Here is a 19,173-nt window from a genome sequence, read left to right as displayed (position 1 = left end):
ACCAGACCAGGCTGCCCAGAGCCACATCCACAGTTGGCTGGTAGTTCTTTGTCTGCATAATGGCCACAAATCCAATCAGGTCCCTTCAGTGCCACTGATCCAGGGGTCCATCCCATCCATCGGCCAGTTTATTTACACATTCCTTAGCTTGAAAGTATGTGGTGGTGAGAGGTCCAAAAGGACGTCCTGCCACACTGCAGTTCCAGCCATGACCAGTATCGCTCTCATTCCTGCTCCACTTACACCTCCAAGCTCCTGCGTCAGGCCTCCAGGTGCCTCTCATACCTCCAGCTTCAGTCAACAGGGTGCTGTTGGTGGAGGACTAGAAGTGAGAGAACCCTTGTCCCAGTCCCAACCGATTGTATGCACCACCCCCACTGACACACAGTCAGGGGGGCTTCCTGGTCGAGGTCCCTTCTCAGCACCCATTTTACGAGAAACCCAAGTGCAATTGCTTGTCCCAACGTAGATACCACCTGGCTGAGTAGGATTCAGACAAAAAATCCCCACAGTGGGATTTTGCATTGGCCATGGAGATGGATTCTTCCCAGCGGGTAGCGCGGTTGATTCTGCTGTAGCTGCTTGCAGCCATTTAGGGGCGATAGGAGCTGAAACCCCGGGTCAGGTTTCAAGTCCCACGGGTCCTCCACAGACCCAACAGTTAGTCAGCTTATAGGCATTTGCTGTTGGCTCAGCCAGCTGGAAAAAAAAAGAGTTGTTTATATCCCACCCCCTCCCATCCCTGAAGTTTTGGGGAAGATAACCAGTTGTGACAGGAGTTGCAACACGTACTACGCAGCAAATAACAAAAATGACATTTTGGTCAAAGGCTGCAAGGCTAATCACCAAAGCACCAATGATTAAAGTCAGCTGTCGGCCTCCCTGTGTTCAGTCAAGGTCCCTCGGGGGTCTTCTGTAAAATAAAACAGGCATCAGCTTCTGACAGAAAGAAAACAAGGAAGACATGAAGAGCATCTCCTTGGAGGAAGACTTCAGCACAGTCAGCCACAAACTTCTGGTCCTCACGCGTAGTTTCTTCAGTTGACCTTTCCGCTGCTACAGCGGTGTGCCACTTCTGCAGTCACACAGAGCTGCAGTGCCCTTTCTTCTCTCCTCCATCACACGCTGCCCCTCGTGCAGCCCTGTTTAGAGGCAGGTACCCACACCACAGCTCACAAGAGCTTCTTCCCTGCGGAGGCTTTCCGTTTCCCCCCAAGCCCAGCACCATTCCATGGACGCGCAGGCTCCGTCCCTACAACAACAGATCGTGTGTTGATTTCACAGACACCAGGAGCAGCACTGTCCTGTGAGCCCACGTCCACCACAAAAACCAAAAGACACCGTTCTACAGCCAGAACAGAAACTGATGTTTAAACTGCAGTGCGCTCACACCAAGCATTACTGCTCTCATTCCTGCTCAGATGGCGGCAGAGGAACCGCAGTCTGCCTGACAGCTCTGCGTTCTGCAGAGCAAAGGTGCACCTGCAGACAAAAGGTGCAAAAGCTGAGGAAGGTATTTTCTGGCCCTGAAAGGAATTCACTCAGCTCTGAGCACCATCGATGATACACAGACGTCTGTCTCACTCCTGCCATCCACTGCCGCTGTTGGCATCTCTAACGCTTCCACAACGGTTACTTGACATCCCCTGCAGCACTGCACCCGCCCAGCAGTAATGCTCAACATTCATCCCTCCATCCTTCGTGACAGAGGCCTGAAGAAACTCCCTTTTGCGTGGCAGGAAGGACGGCCCGTCCCCATCGCGTCCCTCTGTGCACTGCAAGGCGCTGTTGGGTCTCTGGACCTCAGCGAGTGCCCGCATCGCTTCTGTGCTTCCAGCATAAGTGAAGGAAACGGACGCCTCCCAGGTCCAAATTGCAGGAAACCAACACCAGGGTCACCCAGTGGGGTTCTCTGAAGTAAAGTAACGGAGAAGTGAGGATGACTCTTGTGCAGCCCGATAAAAACCAGGAGAGACCCCCATGGCCTCATCGCGGTCAATGGAGCCCCGGGGGAACCAGCAGGAAGCAATAGGAACGCACATCTGTATGCCCCAGGGCCGGTGCTGGCCTCTGACTGTGGCTTCAGGCCCCAGGGCCGATGTCGGCCTCCCGGGCTGCAGCTGTGGCTTTCAGCCCCATGGCCGCTGCCAGCATCCCCGGCTGTGGCTTCAGGTCCTGGGGCCAGTGCCAGTCTCTCTGGCCGTGTTCTGAGGCCCAGGGCTGCTGCTGGCCTCTCAAGCTGTGGCTTTAGGCACTAAAGCTCGTGCCAGCCTATAACAACACGCATTTTAAAATAGTTCATGTAAGTAAATGAAAGCAGGAGAACACTGAGCTCTTCTGGGTATCTCTAGAATTGGGACAGAGACAGGAGAGCGTGCTCAGATGTGTGTGCCTGGTTGTAGACAGCAATCTCTACCCCACTTGTAAACATCGTTACATCCTTGTTATCCTGCTCTACAGGAGTAGGGTGTGACAAGAAGTCAATGACTATCAGTGTACAGGAGGTCATGAATTTAAACAGCTCCCCTTCTTCTTCCCTTGGCACTGAGGTTACAGAGTTCTCCTACGCCATGTGCTGGTGTCATCCCTCTAAGCCACTGCACTGATGGGTCAGCAAAGCAACAGGCTTTGGTCATCCTCAGATCTTCATCAGGAGAGAGACTAAAAGAAAAAAGTGCGAGGTAACAGTCGTATAAAGTCACACCTTTAGCACAACAGCTTCTGTTGAGATTCCCACCAGTGAAGAAGGATTGGTGCCACTCCTTGCTCCTTGCTGCTAGGATGGGCTGTTTGAAGACTGACGCACGTGCCGTGATCAAATCCCTCTTGCAGGAATAAAGTGCTGAGAAAAAGGAACGTTTGGGCCAGGTGACCTCAGAAGTCTGGCTCTTCTGGATGATGGCAGGTACCTGATGGAAACAGGTATTCTTGTGGCTGTTCAGCTTTTAACACCAGTCAGGTGTGCTGCAGCAAGAGCCATCAGGCTCTGAAATGCCTTTAAACACGCACGCTACCTGTTTCTGTCCTGCCGTGCCATCTTTGTTTCTTTTTGGTGCAGGAATTTTTACCAGCATGTATTGGGCTTGTTTGCTTGTAGAAGGAACAATGTTACGTGTCGTTTTCACAGAGAACTTTGTGTGTTTGAGAATCTGTTATGATTTCTTCATGATTTTAGTCCTAACTATCAGGAGTGCTGCAAGAAAGGGCCCTGCCAGTGCCAGTAAGTTCCTACCCAGCTCTGCGTGCCGGACCCCACTGTGGAGGGCAGCTCAGAATCCTCTCTTGCCAGCTTGACGTGCTGGATTTTGAGCTTATGAAGTGTGCTCTGTCTATCTAAGGTGTTCCCTTGTGTTTCAGAGGAGAAGGGCTGCAGGGTGATATTTCCCTTGTGGCTTGCAGATGTGCTGCTTGGCACAGAGCTCTCTCGGCCTTCAGCATTGCTTCCTCGTGCCAGACTGTTCTGCAGACGGTGGCTGTCCCAGATTCAGCCTTCTATTCCTGTAGTCTGACAAAGACTTTATTTGGAGGAGGAAAGAAAGAAAGTAGTTTAATGAGAATAGCATTTGAGTGCTAACGCAGCGAGGTGAATGAGGTGTTGCCTCAGGGGCAACTTGGTGCTGCTGAAGCACTGCCCAGTGACAAGGTCGGGGGTAACAGCTGCTGGCAGATGAGGATAATGCTTTGGAGAGGTGAGGAGAGAATAAAACACGATGACTGAGCTGCCTGCAAAGAGCTGCTGGGGGAAGCTTGGTGCCAACGCTGAATTCATCTGATAACCTCCTGTGCACGTTCTACGTTTATTCCACCCTCCATCTTTCCCACAGCCAGACACGGGGCTCTGGGCAGCGGACGTTTCCGTTGCTGAGGGTCCTGCTGCCACCTCGAGGTGCGGAGCCAAACTGCCACCTTCTGTGTGAAACGGGAGGAAAAACCGCGATTCTGAACCCACGGCACCTCAAAGTCCCTTCGAGAGCCCCCAGCTACTGCCCTGAGCCCGCCAGTCTTCCCTGCCACCCCTTAAAAACCTCGGGAGTGCCAGCAGCACCTCGTGCCTTAGGATGCCCGCTGGATTTCACGAGGATGCACTCATCTCCTGCACCGCGATCATCGGCGAAAATATCCAACGGCGCTGAGCCGAGCTGGGGGCTCAGCGGTGACAAACAGGGAAAGCTGAGCCGGAGGAGCTGCGGCTCTCGGCTCGTTGCAACCGCCCCAACGACCCCCAGCTGCTGGACGTGCTGCGTGGGACGTGCGGGCACCTCTGGGCGCGCACCGCCCGCACGGGCTGCGCAGCCTCTTAGCGCAAGCAGGGGGAAGCGGCGCGGCGGCGGCAGCTCTGCGGGGAACCCTGCTGTGCTGCAGCGTTGCTCCCGCTGCTGGGCACCGCCGGGCGCAGCCCGGCTCCGCGCTCTCCGCACCTCCGTGCGGGGACCGACGGCCGTGCCCGGGATCCCTCCGAGCCTCCTCTTCTGCGGGCTGAGCCGCCCCGGCTCTCCCGGAATCCGCCCCGGCTCTCCCACCCCAGCCATTTCCCACGCGGTGCCGAGGAGGGCAGGGGATGCGGGGGGAGGAACGGGGCCGGCGGTCGCAGTCCTACGACGCAGCCGTTTGCGCCGCCCCGTCCTCACCCGGCGGTGGGCACGGGGACGGGGCGGGCTGCCGGAGCTGCAGAAACGACCCCGGGCAGAAGAAACGAACGTCAAACGTTTAATCAACGACCGCGCAGAGCGACGACCAGAGCGATGACCGCGTTCCCAACCGGCGCCCGTCCGAACGGCGACTCCGGAGGACGGCTCGGTGCCGACGGGGGACGGACGGGCCCCCGCGCCGCCTTCCCCCGACCGCCCGGCGTCCCCGAGGCACGGGGCGGGCGGCGGCGGGGCCGCGGGGCGGCGGAGCGTTTGGCGGCGTTGAACCTCGTGCCGTTGGCATCGGCCGTCGATCGGCCGCTCCAGAGCCCTCTGCGGGGTCTCCGTGTCCTTAGGCGGATAATAGGAGGACGCCGGAGCCGAGGGGCGGCGGGAGGCGGGGAGGGGAGCATCCTGCCGTGCCACCGGCAGCCCGGGGACCACGTGCTGCGGGTGCGGCACGAAGCTCCGCCATCCGTCAGCGCGGCAGCTGCGGTTCTGGCTGCGGCAGCGGGACGAACTTCCATACAGAAAGGATTGTTAAGCACGGGGACGGGCCGCCCAGGGAGGCGGTTGAGTCGCCATCCCTGATGTGTTTCAGAGCCGTCTGGATGTGCTGCTCGGGGACGCGATTGAGAGGAGGGAACAGACTGCAAGGAGCCTTCCTTGAGAGCAGCCCTGCAGAGAAGGACCTGCGGGTCTCGATGGATGAAACGCTGCACGTGAGCCAGCAGTGCGCTCCTGCAGCTGGGAAAGCCAATGGGATCCTGGGCTCCATCAAAAAAGGGGTGGCCAGCAGGGACAGGGAGGTGATTGTCCCCCTCTACTCTGCTCTTGTGAGGCCCCATCTGCAGCACTGCGTCCAGGTCTGGAGCCCCCAGTACGAGAAAGACAGGGAGCTGTTGGAGAGGGTCCAGAGGAGCCACAGAGATGAGCAGGGGACTGGAGCACCTCCCCTATGAGGACAGGCTGAGGGAGCCGGGCTTGTTCAGCCCGTAGAAAAGAAGGCTGCGGGGTGAGCTCACTGCAGCCTTCAGTACCTCGAGGGAGCCTACAGACAGGAGGGGAATCAACTCTTTGAAAGGGTGAGTGACAGCAGGACGAGGGGAAATGGTTTGAAGTTGAGAGAGGGAAGATTGAGGTTGGACGTCAGGGGGAAATTCTTTACAGAGAGAGTGGTGAGGTGCTGGAACAGCTGCCCAGAGAGGCTGCAGATGCCCCGTCCATCCCTGGAGGTGTTCAAGGCCAGATTAGATGGGGCCCTGGGCAGCCTGGTCTAGTATTCAATGGGGAGGTTGGTGGTCCTGCATGTGGCAGGAGGCTGGAGATTTGTGATCCTTGATGTCCCTTCCAACCTGGCCATTCTGTGATTCTGAAGCTGAAATCGGTCGGGTCGCCGTACAGAACTCCAAAAGGATCCAAACGTTCTTCAGACCTTGATTTTACCCCGACGCCCGTTGCCTGGTACCAGCGTAAGCCATCTCCCTGCCGGCCTGCAGCCCCGCGCCGTTTATCAGCCGATCCCCACCTGCCCACGTGCGCTCCGCAGGCTGCGTGCAATGCCCAGCTGCCGCTCGGTGCGCCCGAGCTGCCGCAGCACTCGCAGCACGGAGCCCTTTGTGAAACGACGGCGCGGCGGTACCGAACCGAGCTACGATTTCGTGCAGCGGCACTTGCGAGTCTCCTCTCGCCCCGTCTGTGCCACGCGGAACGGCACCGCCCGAGCCGAAGCAGCGCCTGCCAGCAGCGCGACGTGCCGCTGCCCGAGTTGAGAAATACTCTTGCCGCCGCTTTGCCTGCGCTGCATTTTTCTTTATTACAGGAACACCGCACCCCTCAGCGCCGAGGACTCTCGACCTAACTGTACGTGCGCAACACACGCAAACGAAGCATTTACCAATTGCCGAATTCGAAGCGTTAGAACGCCGGAAGCTCCGCCCGGCCGCGTTCCCACAGCCAACGTGGCTCCTCGACGGCTTCACCCGCTCTTCAGCGCCTCCCCGCCGCTCGGGGCTCGCCGTGCCCTTTCTCAAAATGGCGGCCGCCAGCTTCACCCCGCGGCCGCCCTGCCCGGTGACGGCCGGGTCGCGCGGTCACGTGGCGGGCGGCGGGCCGTGGTGGCGGCGCGGTGCCGGGCGGCGCGCCGGGTTTGTCCGCTCCTCTTGGCTGTGCCGTGCGGTCGGATCTCGGTGGGGTCCGGGGGCTCCCGGGGTCGGTGCCGCTCACGTACGGGACGGCGCCGCAGGGCCGGGATCGGCGGCAGGGGGGTGAGCGGGGCCGGCGGATGCCCGCACGCTGTGGCGGTGAGCGATGCACAGAGCTTTAGGATGTCTTTCCAATGTCTGCTTCCTTCCCAGGTGGCACCCAGACCTCCCGTGTGCCTGCGGGAACGGCGAGAGCGGCTGCTGAGGCTGCGAGCGGTGGCTGATGAGAGAAGCTGAAGAGAGGAGGCTCGGAATTGAGCTGATGGGTGAATCGCAGCCTTGGGATCTCTCTGCTCTTTGTTCAGCAAACACGTCTGGCCCCCGAGCTTTAACGGAGCGATGTTGTTATGTGGCACCAGACAAGGTAGGGAATCTGTGGGACTTGGCGTGCTTGCATTGATGCTTCTCAGCCTGTTTTTGCTTTTCTGCAGCAGTGTAACAGCCTAGGCAGGGACGTGCCAACGATCTTCTCGTGTCAGATGGCGTCAGGGCTTAGGCTTGATCCCAGCGGTGAATACAAGTGATTTATCGTGAGGCTGCATTTCTGAATTCTCACTGCCCGCAGCGAAGCTTCTCAAGTTGTGCTCCTTTGTTGTCACACGTGCTTTGCTTGTCTGATTTTCTCCAGAGCAGAGACCTTCATCCTGTGCCTGCTTCACTTCCTGACCTCCTGTGGCAGCTGTAGGCACGAAGTGCTAACAGGAACACAGGATCAGATCCTTAGATGCTTGGTTTTTTTTATTATCTGAACTTGGTAAGTGCATGCTAAATAGGAAGCTGCAGTTGAACTGCACAAATTGGTCTTCTTACTGGCTGGCAAAGAGCTGATTTTATAAGTCAGAGATCCAGAACTCCTTCAGATTCTCAAGGGACGTTCCAATGGATACGAGGCCCTTATTTAAGTATTATTATTGGTATACAGCTCCAGGTTTTTATTACATGTTCTGATTTGCCTGTTCCATAAAGTAAGAGCTCTGTATTGTAACATCATAAAGTTAATCTGTCTGTATGTGTCTTAGGTCTCTCTCAGGTTGTTCTTCTTCAGTTACAAAGAATAGGTGTAAGGATTTTGTTATCTGGGGTGTCTGTATAACTTCTTTCTGAGAATCCAGTCTAAAACGTGCTGCAGTCTTCTGAGATATTTACTGTCTTATGTACATTTTCTTGCTGAACTGAAATCTGAAAGGAAGTTGTTGGGAAGTTGTATGAATCATCTTAAAACAGACTAGGAAGAAGACTTTGTTTCCAGTGAAATAATGGCTAATCTAAAAAAAGTCTTCTTAAAGAAAGGGAAGGCGCCACTATCTTAAGCTTTGAAATTATTTTGTTTATAGCTTTTATATAACTCCATTTTGGATAAATGAAGAAAAATGCATTGTCTGAAATAATTGAAACAGCACAGCAGAAAGGACTTGTGTGCCTGTAAAAGGAAATTTGAGTTGGCTGTCTTGTCTCCTGCAAATCTAAAGGTTTAACAAACTTGCTACATGACTTCCTGGCTCTCATATGCTTTAGTATCTTATTTGGAGGTTGGTCCTACTCCTGTTGTTTTCTTCCTTTTACAAGCCCTTTGTGATAACACAAGCCCCATTGGTTTAGCATTGTGGCAGCCCAATCTTGTATTCAGAAATTATTGTAGAACAGATCCAAATCTGTAAATGCAGTGTTGCTTTTATGTTGGCTTTTGTATGGTAAATCAATTCTTCCTGATGAAGAAGCTTTCTGTTCAACTCATTTCCTCTGAGCTTGAGTTCTCTATGTTACCGTTGCCTTTCACTGAGCTTAGGCAGAATTTTAATTTGAGGAAGCTACTGAGTTTAACTTTTTTTTTTTTTTTAATGAGCACACTTTTAGAAGAATGCAGGATCTCTCCTGAAGTGCACGTATTGTGCATTTATACAATGTGATAAATCTCAAGCCCTGACTTGAGCCCTTTTTGCTCACCTGTGTACAGATGCTTGATTTCATGCCAGCCACAGTTTTCTATAAGACTCCATTATTAAACTGTATCTGCACGCTGTGGCTGTGAAGTTCAAGGTCCTATAGCAACAGATTGCATTGAAGACCAGATGAGAAGACCTGAACAATGGGGCGTTGTCAATGTCCTTGACTACTTCTTAGAACAAATCCTGACAGCTGGCTGCTCAGAGCTGTGTTCTCTGCTTTATTGATGTGCAGAAAAAAGACTGGTGATGTTTCTTAGTGGTGCTTAAAAAACAAACAATCCAAAGATGGAAAGATCACCACCTCCAACCACAAAGCTACCAGAGGAACTGTAGAGCATGACAACTTCTATAGCTACTGCTATTAGAGTATTTTGATCTGAAGTGCCTGCAAAGGTTAGTGTGCTTTCCATGTGGTTTTTTTTCCTTTATTTTATCCTTAAGTAGACATTTGATACCTTTCAGTTTGAGAAAACAGAATGAAGTATGTCCGTATTCTTATCCCACTTGAGATTGTTGTCTGTGTAAGTCAGCAATCCTTTGTGCATGGGAAAAGGGAAATACTTTTCATGCTGTCTTCTGAAAACATGGATTGGCAGTTACTGTGCCAGTAGCCTTGTGCTGTCTGTGCTGCAGTTCTGCAGAGAGGTGGCACATGGTGTCATGAAGGTGAAGGCAAATGCCTTAATTTTCATTCTGCTCATTACTGCTATGTAACAGCGTTCAAGAAAATGGCTGTCACAGTTCAGAACACCTGGGCAGCTCTTCCTATTTCATGTTACTTAAGATTTTCCTGAGGTCACGTTCCTCTTTTCTGCTCATGCACACTAAAAAATCCCCTGCAAACAGCCCTGCCTTCCATATTTAATGATTCCTTAGGGAGAAGCCCTTCTGTACTTTCTCTTGCGGGTCTCTTTACTCTGTCTGCCACAGTACTGATGTTTTAAGATGTATTTTAGTATAATTCTGTAATCTTCTTGTATGGGTAGAATTTGTTTTGGAAATTTGGTTACTTTGTTTTGGAAATAATTTTTGTATGTGAAATTAATTTGTTTGGACTAGAAATCGCAGTTATTTTTACTAAGATGCAATTATTTTCTTCTGACTTCTGTTCTGTTTCATCTCAGCACACGCAGCGGAGTTTACTCAGCCTGGTTATACTTGAGGGTGAATGGATGGTTAGAAGGAGGTGGAAGCTCTGCAGCTCTGACAGATGGCCTAGGAAACCTTACTGTCATAATGAAAGCTATGGTAATGTACATCAACAAAAGTAGAGTAAACAAAGGAAACAAAGGTTCTGTTTCACAGAGCCAGCCCAGTTTATGCCCTATCCTGTACAGCAGATATCCTTGTGGCTGTGTTACCAGGACCTCCAGAAATCTTTTTTTCTACCTAAACTTTGTATATAGCTGTATGACAAATGAAGCTTAATTTGATGATGCACTGGAGGAGGAAATTAAATTGTGATTTTTTAAAAGCAGTATTAAAAATACATAGAGTTTGTATAATAGCAATCATCGTTAAGACAGTGGAATAAATAGTTGCAGACTGATGCTGTGTTGCTTTTTATACTACATGCACAGTATGCTTTTCAAATGAATATTGGCGTCTGATAGATTCCAGGAATGTCTTTCCCTTCTGTCCCTTTCTTTTTCCAGACAATCACTCTCAATCTAGCAGGCCTCCCCTGCCTCATTTCCAGCCTTCACCTCAGTGAGCAGCTTTCTACCTCAGAGTCTTGTAAATACGCCTTCAATACATTTGGTTGCTTTTGTGAAGTGAGTTGCACTGTTTCTTGTGTATGCACACAAATTATGACAAGATATCAAGAATTTGGAATTGTTCAACTCCAGAGCTGGAGGTTCAATGCCTGCCTAAGTCTTAAACATCCTGCTTTTCTTCTTACCATAAGACACAATGTTATAACAGAATTTGTAGGATTGCTACCTCCCAGTCTATTCATGTATATTGAAGAAAAAATTTGCTGGCACCGAGATGCAATTTGGTTTATCCTTGGGGTTTATTCCAAGGCTGCATGCTCTGATGTGCTGGTATGGTTTGACTGTTGGAACCGGCCGTGACCTTTCTAGTTGGCATCAGTTCCTTCCCAGGGAATTATCTGCTGCTGACTACAGTGTAGGTTCTGTTGTTCCATCCCCACAAAAGATATTCTGAGAATCTGACTTTTTTTCTGTTATTAGTATTACTGCATTACTAGGATGGTGGCTCACTGATGACTGTCGACTGCTCTGAAAGGATGCCTCCTATTTATTCCCATAGAAATGACAACGGATACATAGGGTGAGTTCTCAGCTACAAAGCTGTTTTTCAACATAGTCACCACCATTAGCTATCTTTTTTTTTTTTTTTTTTCCCAGCATTGAGCGAGAGCCTGCGTGCTGTGCTTGTTTAAAAAAAAAAATAATAATTAAAATAAATCTGTTTGACTGTCTGGGTGGCTCGTCTTGCATTGCTGTTGCCACTGCTGAAACGCACCACCCACTGTTTCACTGTGCTCACATCCACGTGTTGGTCTTCATAAATGTTCTGCAGGCATCGATGAATGTCAGTGGGTGCAGCTTTTTCAGCGTGGAGGAGTTCAGTGACAGCCCTGTGCTCCATTGCACTTCCATGTCAGATGCTGTGCTGTCATTCTGGCCCTCTGCTGCCGTCTGTTGCATGGCTACAAAATGTAACTGAATGCTGGCAGGAAGGTTCAACCTCTGCTGCCATCCCACCAACATTCACCTCTGGTGTTGTGTGCCAGCTTTATAAAACGGGAGGCATTACTTTTGGATCAGCCCTTGTGCAATTATGAAAAATTAAGGTTTATGGTGGCTGGCTGAAGCCCTTTGAAGAGCTTCCGTTACTAATTCAGAGGCAACTTGCTGTTCATTTCTCCTCTCCAACTCTCCCTTGTCACTTTGTATATAAACGGGGTTAAAATTTGCCTAGATATGTCTGTGCTGTCTCCAAAAACCAAACAATCCAATAAACCTCTGTGTCTCATTTTTATCATAGGGTACTGCAAAATCTAGAATTTTGTATCAAGTTTTGGGTAGTATTTCCCAGTGCCCAAAATGCCAGTGAATTCCTAGAAGTTTTTTTTTTGAGACTGCCCTTGAATTTTAGTAGGATGAATTTCCCAGCCTTTGTGTTTCATGTGATCCACAACCGATTCCAGCATTTGTTGCACCTCTTCCTCACAGCTTCCCTGAGTCAGGATGTCATCTATGTAATGGACTATTTGTGTATGAGGAGGCAATTTGTAATCATGCAGATGTTCAGGCACTGTTCTGTGGCAAACGGTTGGACTGTGCAGCCATCCTTGAGGCAGTCCACAGAAAGTACCTTGTCACCCCTGCCACGTTCCTCTGCAATTGGGATAGTGAAAAATGCATTAGCTAAATCAATTACAGCATACCCGGTTCTGCAATGTTTCTGAACTTCTTCTATTAAAGCAATGGTTACCTGCTGCAGCCGCTGTGAGAGGCGGGCTGTGCTTATTTAATTCCCTCCATGACCCATCGCTTTTTGACAGGCCATATTGGATTGTTCCAAGCTGTAGTAGTTGACTTAAAACTCCTGCATCCAATAAATTATTAATTGTCCGTGATATCTCTTCATGCCCCCCCAGAGTCCTATATTGTTTCATTGTCACTACTTCAGTTGCAGCAGGAATCTGCCCAGCAGGCATTTTTACTTTTCCCACTAAAATTATTGGAGCACTGATACAGTTCTTTATTCCAAATTGGTGCTGACCATTGGGAAGATTCAAGGTGAGTCCTTTTGGAATACCGATCCCTATGATGTACTCTGGGACAGGGACAATCATGACAGGATACAGTCATTTCAGGAGGTTTCCTATTTTCATTTCTATTTGTATTTTCACAGCTTCCATTTGTTTCCCTCCCAACTCTATTAGTGATTGTCCTTCACGTTTCTTGGGGTTTCCATATATTAAGAGGCCTCTGCTCCAGGGTCACTTGAGGCTCTTACAGTTTGCGAGGACCAGTTTTTTCAAAACATTTGGAGCTCCACGTGGGGTCGTTGGTCCTGTACCCGTTGCACTGGAGATCGACCATCATTTCGTTCTTGTTTGTTACGTGGAGCTGTTTCTCTCATCTCTTTCCAAGGATACAAATTGGAATATGGTTCCCAATCCTTCTCCCCCAGAACAGCCAACCCACTCGCACTGGGCGCTCTGCGAATAGATAAGAGGTTCCATTGAGGCTCTTGAGGGAGTGCAGTAGGTGGAATTGTTCCTGGGTCTTTTGCTTTAGAATTTGGCACTTTCCTGCTAGGATTTATTTAACCCTCTGTGTTTACATTTCCTCTGTAATTCAGGAATTAGAAACCCATCAATCTTAGCATGAGGCATCCTTAATAAAGCTGTCTCTTAAAAAAGCTGTAAACAATTCTTTTCAAGAAATCCTATTTTCACTGTCACCTTTTTTAAACAGAATGCTTTAGCCAAATCTGTACAGGCTTTCTTGTTTCCTTGCAAGCTGTCCCTCTGCCCTGGCATTTACCAGTAAAACCTGTGTCCAAGTTTGCTTAATTTGGTAGACTGTAGGAAGTTGCAGAGGGGAAAATGAACCTTGTCATTACAAGAAGAGAATGCAGGCTTGCCTCAGTTTTTGCAAGATGATTCACCCGTGCCCCCAAAAAATCATGTAAAATGTAATCATGACGTTACGTCATCAAATAATAGAATTATTTAGTTTGGAAACGACCTCTAAGATCACCAAGTCCAACCCCAGCCCACCCCCACCATGCCCACTGACCTTGTCCCTCGGTGCCACGTCTCCACGGTCCTCGTAAACCTTCAACTTGTTCTCTGTGAGGCACAAAGCAGCCTTGCTGCACTTTGTTTGTATGTTCCCTATAGATCTGGAGGTGGGGAAGCTGCCCCAGTGACTGCAGAAGGAAGTCTAGCTGCACTGTGCCTGGTTACAGGTCAGCCTCATGGTCTTGGTCTGTTTGACTTGACTGGTGGAAGTGTAAATTGTTGAGGTTTGTGTGTTAAGCACTTATTCTGGACAGTGTGCTGTCACTGGAACAGTACCTACGAAGAAATGACCTGTCCATAATGCGCATCTCATCAGCACTGCCTGATGCCTTATACTGGCTGCCTTGTTCTGGAGTCACATGCCAGATCATGCCAGCTCTGCCTTGTGGGGCTCCTGGGTAACACGGTTGCTAGAAACTCTGGTTTTGGTGCCTTTGTGTGATGTGAGATTCCCTATCAACCTCTGAAATGCAACTTTCTCCTAAGTCCTACGCTCCTGTCTGCTAAGCTGTGTGTTCTTATCACTACAGAACGTGGTTCTTGTTTGCTTTTGCAGGTGTTTGTAACTGTTGGTAACTGTTGGTTTCTAATGCTCTGAAGGCATCACAGACTGCTCGGGGCTTTTCTGAGTTGCAGGCCCTGCACTGCAGCCCTGCAGCACAGCCTCACATCTGGTGACAGACTGAAGCTGGAGACTCCTGGCAGCAGAGGATGCTCCTGCCCCACAGAAGGGCTCGCAGCTCCAATGCAGCTCCAGCGCCCTCAGTGCTGGGTAGGAAGCAGAGGTGCACCCAACCTTATTCCTTGTGCAGATCGCTGTGTGAGGCCACCAGGAAAGGTGAGCACAGGTGATGCTGCTGGGGAACATGGGAACGTCATCAATGTGACTGCAGAGCTCTCGGGCCAGTAGTCAGGGGCACAGAGGCTGTGGTGCTGCTGTGGGACAGGCGTGAAGAGGAGGGCACTGGTGGTGCATGCCAGTCATTGGCTGCAGGACTGGTGCTGGTAGCAGGGCCTTGGGTTCTGTGGCTGGGGGATCTATTTGTGGATTGATGTCTGCTTGGAAGAGGTGGGACCCACCTCCCTAAGGGATGCGAGGATATTTTCATCAGTAGGACGGCAGCTTCATGAGAGAGGCTTTAAACTATGAATAGGGAGGGCTGCTGAGTGAAGGGATGGTGTGATTGTGTGGGAGGAACCAGAAAATCAGCACTATGATTAAGCGAGGACACTGCCAGCAGGTTCACAAGGAAATGCCTGAAGGCATATGGAGAAATCCCCCAAAGCTCCAGAGGAGGTTCTGGTGGGTAATGGTGAGGCTGCTTGGATTCGCACAGATGAAGAGAGGAGTAGATGAACAAGAGGGACCAACACAGGAAAGAACTTTTGGAGGGATGGATGGAAGAATGGATTGAAGGATCATCGTGTGAAAGAATGGATGGAAATATAGGTGGATGGAAGGATCAGCTGAGGAAATGATTTCTGCCCCAAAGACCAGTGCCCCCAGGCCCTGTCCCCTTCATGGGGACCAGTGGGGGTGGCCCTGGAGGTACAGAACCTGCATCCCATTGGCTCGAGCCACTTTCTCGGCTGCTTCAAACCTTGGAAACTTTGGAGGAGGCTCAGCTCCATGGCTCCAGCATGGTGAGTGCCCCTGTATCCCCTGACCATGTGGGTTGGGGTTATGGGGTCTGTGGTGCAGGATGGAGCTTAGGTATGGTGGTTCATTGCTCCCTTTTAGTGGGATGTGGGGTGAGATGGGTCCTTGCCACATGGGTCCCCTTCTTACAGGTGTGAATGGGTTCCTTGGAGTAGAATGGATCCCATGCCCACCTATGAGGGTTTATGGGGTACAGTGGGGCAGGCTGGGGTCCCTAACCCTGCAGCTGGATGCTCTGTTTAAGGTGAGAAGGAAGACAATGAGGTAAAGAGGGCAGAGGGAGGACCCCCTGCTTGCCCCTCTCCTTCACTGCTATGTCACAGAATCACAGAATTGCCAGGGTTGGAAGGGACTTCAAGGATCATGAATCTCCAACCTCCCTGCCACACGCAGGGCCACCACCATCCCACCTAATGCTAGACCAGGCTGCCCAGGGCCCCATCCAATCTGGCTTTGAACACCTCCAGGGACGGGGCATCCACAACCTCCCTGGGCAGCTGTTCCAGCACCTCACCACTCTCTCTGTAAAGAATTTCCCCCTGACATCCAACCTATATCTCCCTTCCCTCAGCTTAAAACCATTTCCCCTTGTCCTGCTGTCACTCACCCTTTCAAAGAGTTGATTCCCCTCCTGTTGTAGGCTCCCTTTAGGTACTGAAAGGCTGCAATGAGGTCACCCCGCAGCCTTCTTTTCTCCACACTGAACAAGCCCAGCTCCTTCAGCCTGTCCTCATAGGGGAGGTGCTCCAGTCCCCTGATCATCTTCGTGGCCCTCCTCTGGACCCTCTCCAACAGCTCCCTGTCTTTCTTGTACTGGGGGCTCCAGACCTGGACGCAGTATTCCAGATGGGGCCTCACAAGAGCGGAGTAGAGGGGAACAATCACCTCTCTGTCCCTGCTGGCCACCCCTCTGCTGATGGAGCCCAGGATCCCATTTGCCTTCCGAGCCGCAAGGGCACACTGCTGGCTCATGTTAAGTTTTTTGTCTACCAAGACCCCCAGGTCCTTCTCCACAGGGCTGCTCTCAAGGACCTCTCCTTCCAGTCTGTAGGGATGCTTGGAATTCCTCCGGCCCAAGTGCAAAACTCTGCACTTTGCTGTGTTGAACCTCATCAGGTTCACCCGGGCCCACCTTTCTAGCCTCTCGAGGTCCCTCTGAATGGCATCCCGTCCCTCAACTGTGTCAACCACACCACTCAGCTTGGTGTCGTCAGCAAACTTGCTGAGGGTGCACTCAATTCCGTCATCAGTGTCATTGATAAAGATGTTAAAGAGCACCGGTCCCAAGACAGATCCCTGGGGGACGCCGCTCGTTACCAGCCTCCACCTGGACATAGAGCCATTGATGACCACTCTCTGTCTGCGGCCTTTCAACCAGTTTCTTATCCATCAAGTGGTCCACCCATCAAATCCACATCCCTCCAGTTTGGAGAGAAGGATGTGGTGGGGGACCATGTCAAAGGCCGTGCTCAAGTCCAGGTAAATGACATCGGTCGCCTTTCCCTTGTCCACCGATGCCGTCACTCCATCACAGAAGGCCACCAGATTGGTCAAGCATGACCTTCCTCTGCTGAAGCCGTGCTGGCTGTCTCGGATCACACACCCTTTCCTCATGTGATCAAGCATGTCATCCAGGATGATCTGTTCCATGATCTTCCCAGGCACAGAGGTGAAACTCACCGGCCTGTAGTTCCCGGGGTCCTCCTTGCTCCCCTTCTTGTAAATGGGAGTGACGTGACCCTTCCTCCAGTCATCCGGGACCACACCAGACAGCCACGACTTCTCAAATATGATGGAGAGCGGCTCAGCAACCACCTCAGCCAGCTCCTTCAGAACCCTGGGATGCATGCCATCCGGCCCCATAGACTTGTACACATGTCAGTGGGGTAACAGCAGTTCTCAGAGCAACTGTCCAAACCATCCTAGTCTCCTCTCTGAGTTGTGAAGGTGGTGCTTTATGGCCTTTTTATGGTGGTTGGTGCTGCTATGTGGTGAGTCCCATTGGGCCAAAATTACTGATTTTGTGCTGAAATTCACTCTTCTTTCCCAACTGTATTCTCAAGGGATCCTTCTTCCTCATCCTCTCCTTCCTCCAGACTTTTATCTTCAGCCTCCAAATCCATCCACCCTTTTGCAGCAACCTTCCTTTATCCCTCCCAAGCCAAATCTGTCATTTCCAACCCTCAAATCTATGCACCCTTTCCTTTTACCCCTTGCTTTTTATCTCCAGCCCCAAGTCTAGCATTTCTAACCCCCAAATCCACCTAAGCTTTCCCTTGTTTTCTATCCCCAAGCCCATAATCTGGCATTTCCAACCATCAAATGTACCCTTTTACCTCTTGCTTTACATGTATGACCCCAAGTCAGGCACTTCCAACTTAATCCACTTAAAATTCTGCTTTCCACCTCCAAGCCATGATCTGTAAGTAACCTGCTTTTTTAGGTTTATAAATTGGGGCTTGGGAGATAAGGGATCCTGGCATCCAGAAAGGACTGGAGACCTGGGAGGACCCTGCCCTCCATGTCCCCTTCTCCCTGCAGCACCCAACTGCCCTACCAGCACCTGCTGCACTCTGCATCCTGGATTTCACCTATGGGTTCTGTAAGGGCTGTGTGTCCCCAAGTGGTCCCCACTGCGGTGACAAGGGCCGGGCAGTGCCAGTGGTGGTCACTTCAGGGCCGTGCCAGGCTGTGAGTACAAACCACTGCCTGAGCTTCCGTAGGATGGCCATGGCTGTCAGGGTCAACTGCATCTGTGTGGTGGCACGGTGCTGCAACACAGCCAGAGTCCACCGTACCTTCAAGGTGACTCTCTGACACCCAGGGCAGGCTCAGCAATCGCAGTGTTGCTGTCACTGTGCACCGGCACCGCTCTGTGCTGCACTCTGGGAAATACGTGGTGGTGAGGATGAGGAGGTGGTGTGGGGTGGGAACAGGGAATGTGGAGATGGAGGGGTGGGGAGTTGGAAGTGGTGAGTAGAAAGGGTTGCATAGGGTGGGATGGAGAACATGGAAAGAGATAAGGACGGAGAACAGAGCTGAAATAGAGGCTAAAGAAGAGGGCGGATGGAGAATGTGGAAGGGAGGGATGGCAATGGACAGAAGTGATGGGATGGATGGAGAGTGGGAGGGATGGAGAACAAGGAAGGGATGTGCACCAGGTCACATGCTTGGCCCACAGGACTGACACCATCCTCCCACTCTCAGACTTCAGCCTCAACCAGTGCTCTTTAACATCTTTATCAGTGACAGCGATGATGGAATTAAGAGCACTCTCAGCAAGTTTGCTGATGACACCAAGCTGAGTGGTGTGGTTGACACAGTGTGTATAGTCAACAAATATACAGAGTGGTGTGGTTAGGCTGGTATCTACAGATTGTATAGCTAGAAAGATCATGGTGGAAAGGGATAATCAAAAATAAATGAAAATGCTCACCCATACCCTGGGCTCACAGAAAAACTCCAAAGGGAGCAATCTCCAGGAAGAGATCTTTCCTCAGTGAGTGTCAGCCTTTCAATGGGGTCTAGGAGAGGTCACACTGCTGAATTGCCTTCACCTGTGCTCCCAGGGCTGACTCAGTGTTTGCCTCAGGTGATCAATCAGAGGTTCAGGCCATGATTCAGCAGTTCCCATACACAGTGGAAGGAAGGAATGCCAATCAGAGGGACTTCAGTAGACTTGAAAGGCAGGCCCAGGTGAATCTAAGGTTCAGGTTCAACACAGCAAAGTGCAAGGTTTTTACACTTGGGCCTGAGGAATCCCTGGCATATATACAGCCTGGAAGGAGCAGTCCTTGAGAGCGGCCCTGCAGAGAAGGACCTGGGGGTTCTGATGAATGAAAAGCAAAAGCTGAACATGAGCCAGTAGCGTGCTCTTGCAGCTCGGAAAGCAAATGGGATCCTGGGCTCCGTCAGAAGAGGGGTGGCCAGCAGGGACAGGGAGGGG

The 19,173-nt window shown here is 51.1% G+C and overlaps 1 protein-coding gene across 15 annotated transcripts in view; it reads left to right on the top strand.

The window, feature by feature from the left end:
- The first annotated feature begins 6,770 nt into the window (after positions 1 to 6,770).
- The window catches only part of LOC116243576 (uncharacterized), a 30,607-nt gene continuing 18,204 nt past the window's right edge, over positions 6,771 to 19,173 (top strand). For 10 of the 15 annotated variants that reach the window (XR_016461397.1, XR_016461391.1, XR_016461396.1 and 7 more), the window contains exons 1-7: positions 6,771 to 6,895; positions 6,986 to 9,171; positions 9,903 to 10,026; positions 10,434 to 10,515; positions 10,977 to 11,076; positions 11,154 to 14,405; positions 14,809 to 15,211. Coding sequence is in view for 6 of the 15 variants with exons in the window: in XM_090130479.1 (XP_089986605.1) it covers positions 15,022 to 15,211 (190 nt within the window). In the remaining 9 variants the exon portion in view is untranslated. The remainder of the gene's footprint in view (positions 6,896 to 6,985; positions 9,172 to 9,902; positions 10,027 to 10,433; positions 10,516 to 10,976; positions 11,077 to 11,153; positions 14,406 to 14,808; positions 15,212 to 19,173) is intronic. The other 5 variants (XR_016461395.1, XM_090130476.1, XM_090130475.1 and 2 more) reach the window with 4 other exon arrangements.

Source organism: Phasianus colchicus, chromosome 40 (genome assembly GCF_987193195.1).
Source record: "Phasianus colchicus chromosome 40, bPhaCol1.hap1.1, whole genome shotgun sequence".
NCBI lineage: Eukaryota > Metazoa > Chordata > Aves > Galliformes > Phasianidae > Phasianus > Phasianus colchicus.
Note: the sequence above shows the minus strand (reverse complement) of the source record. Positions and strands in the feature narration are given on the sequence as shown.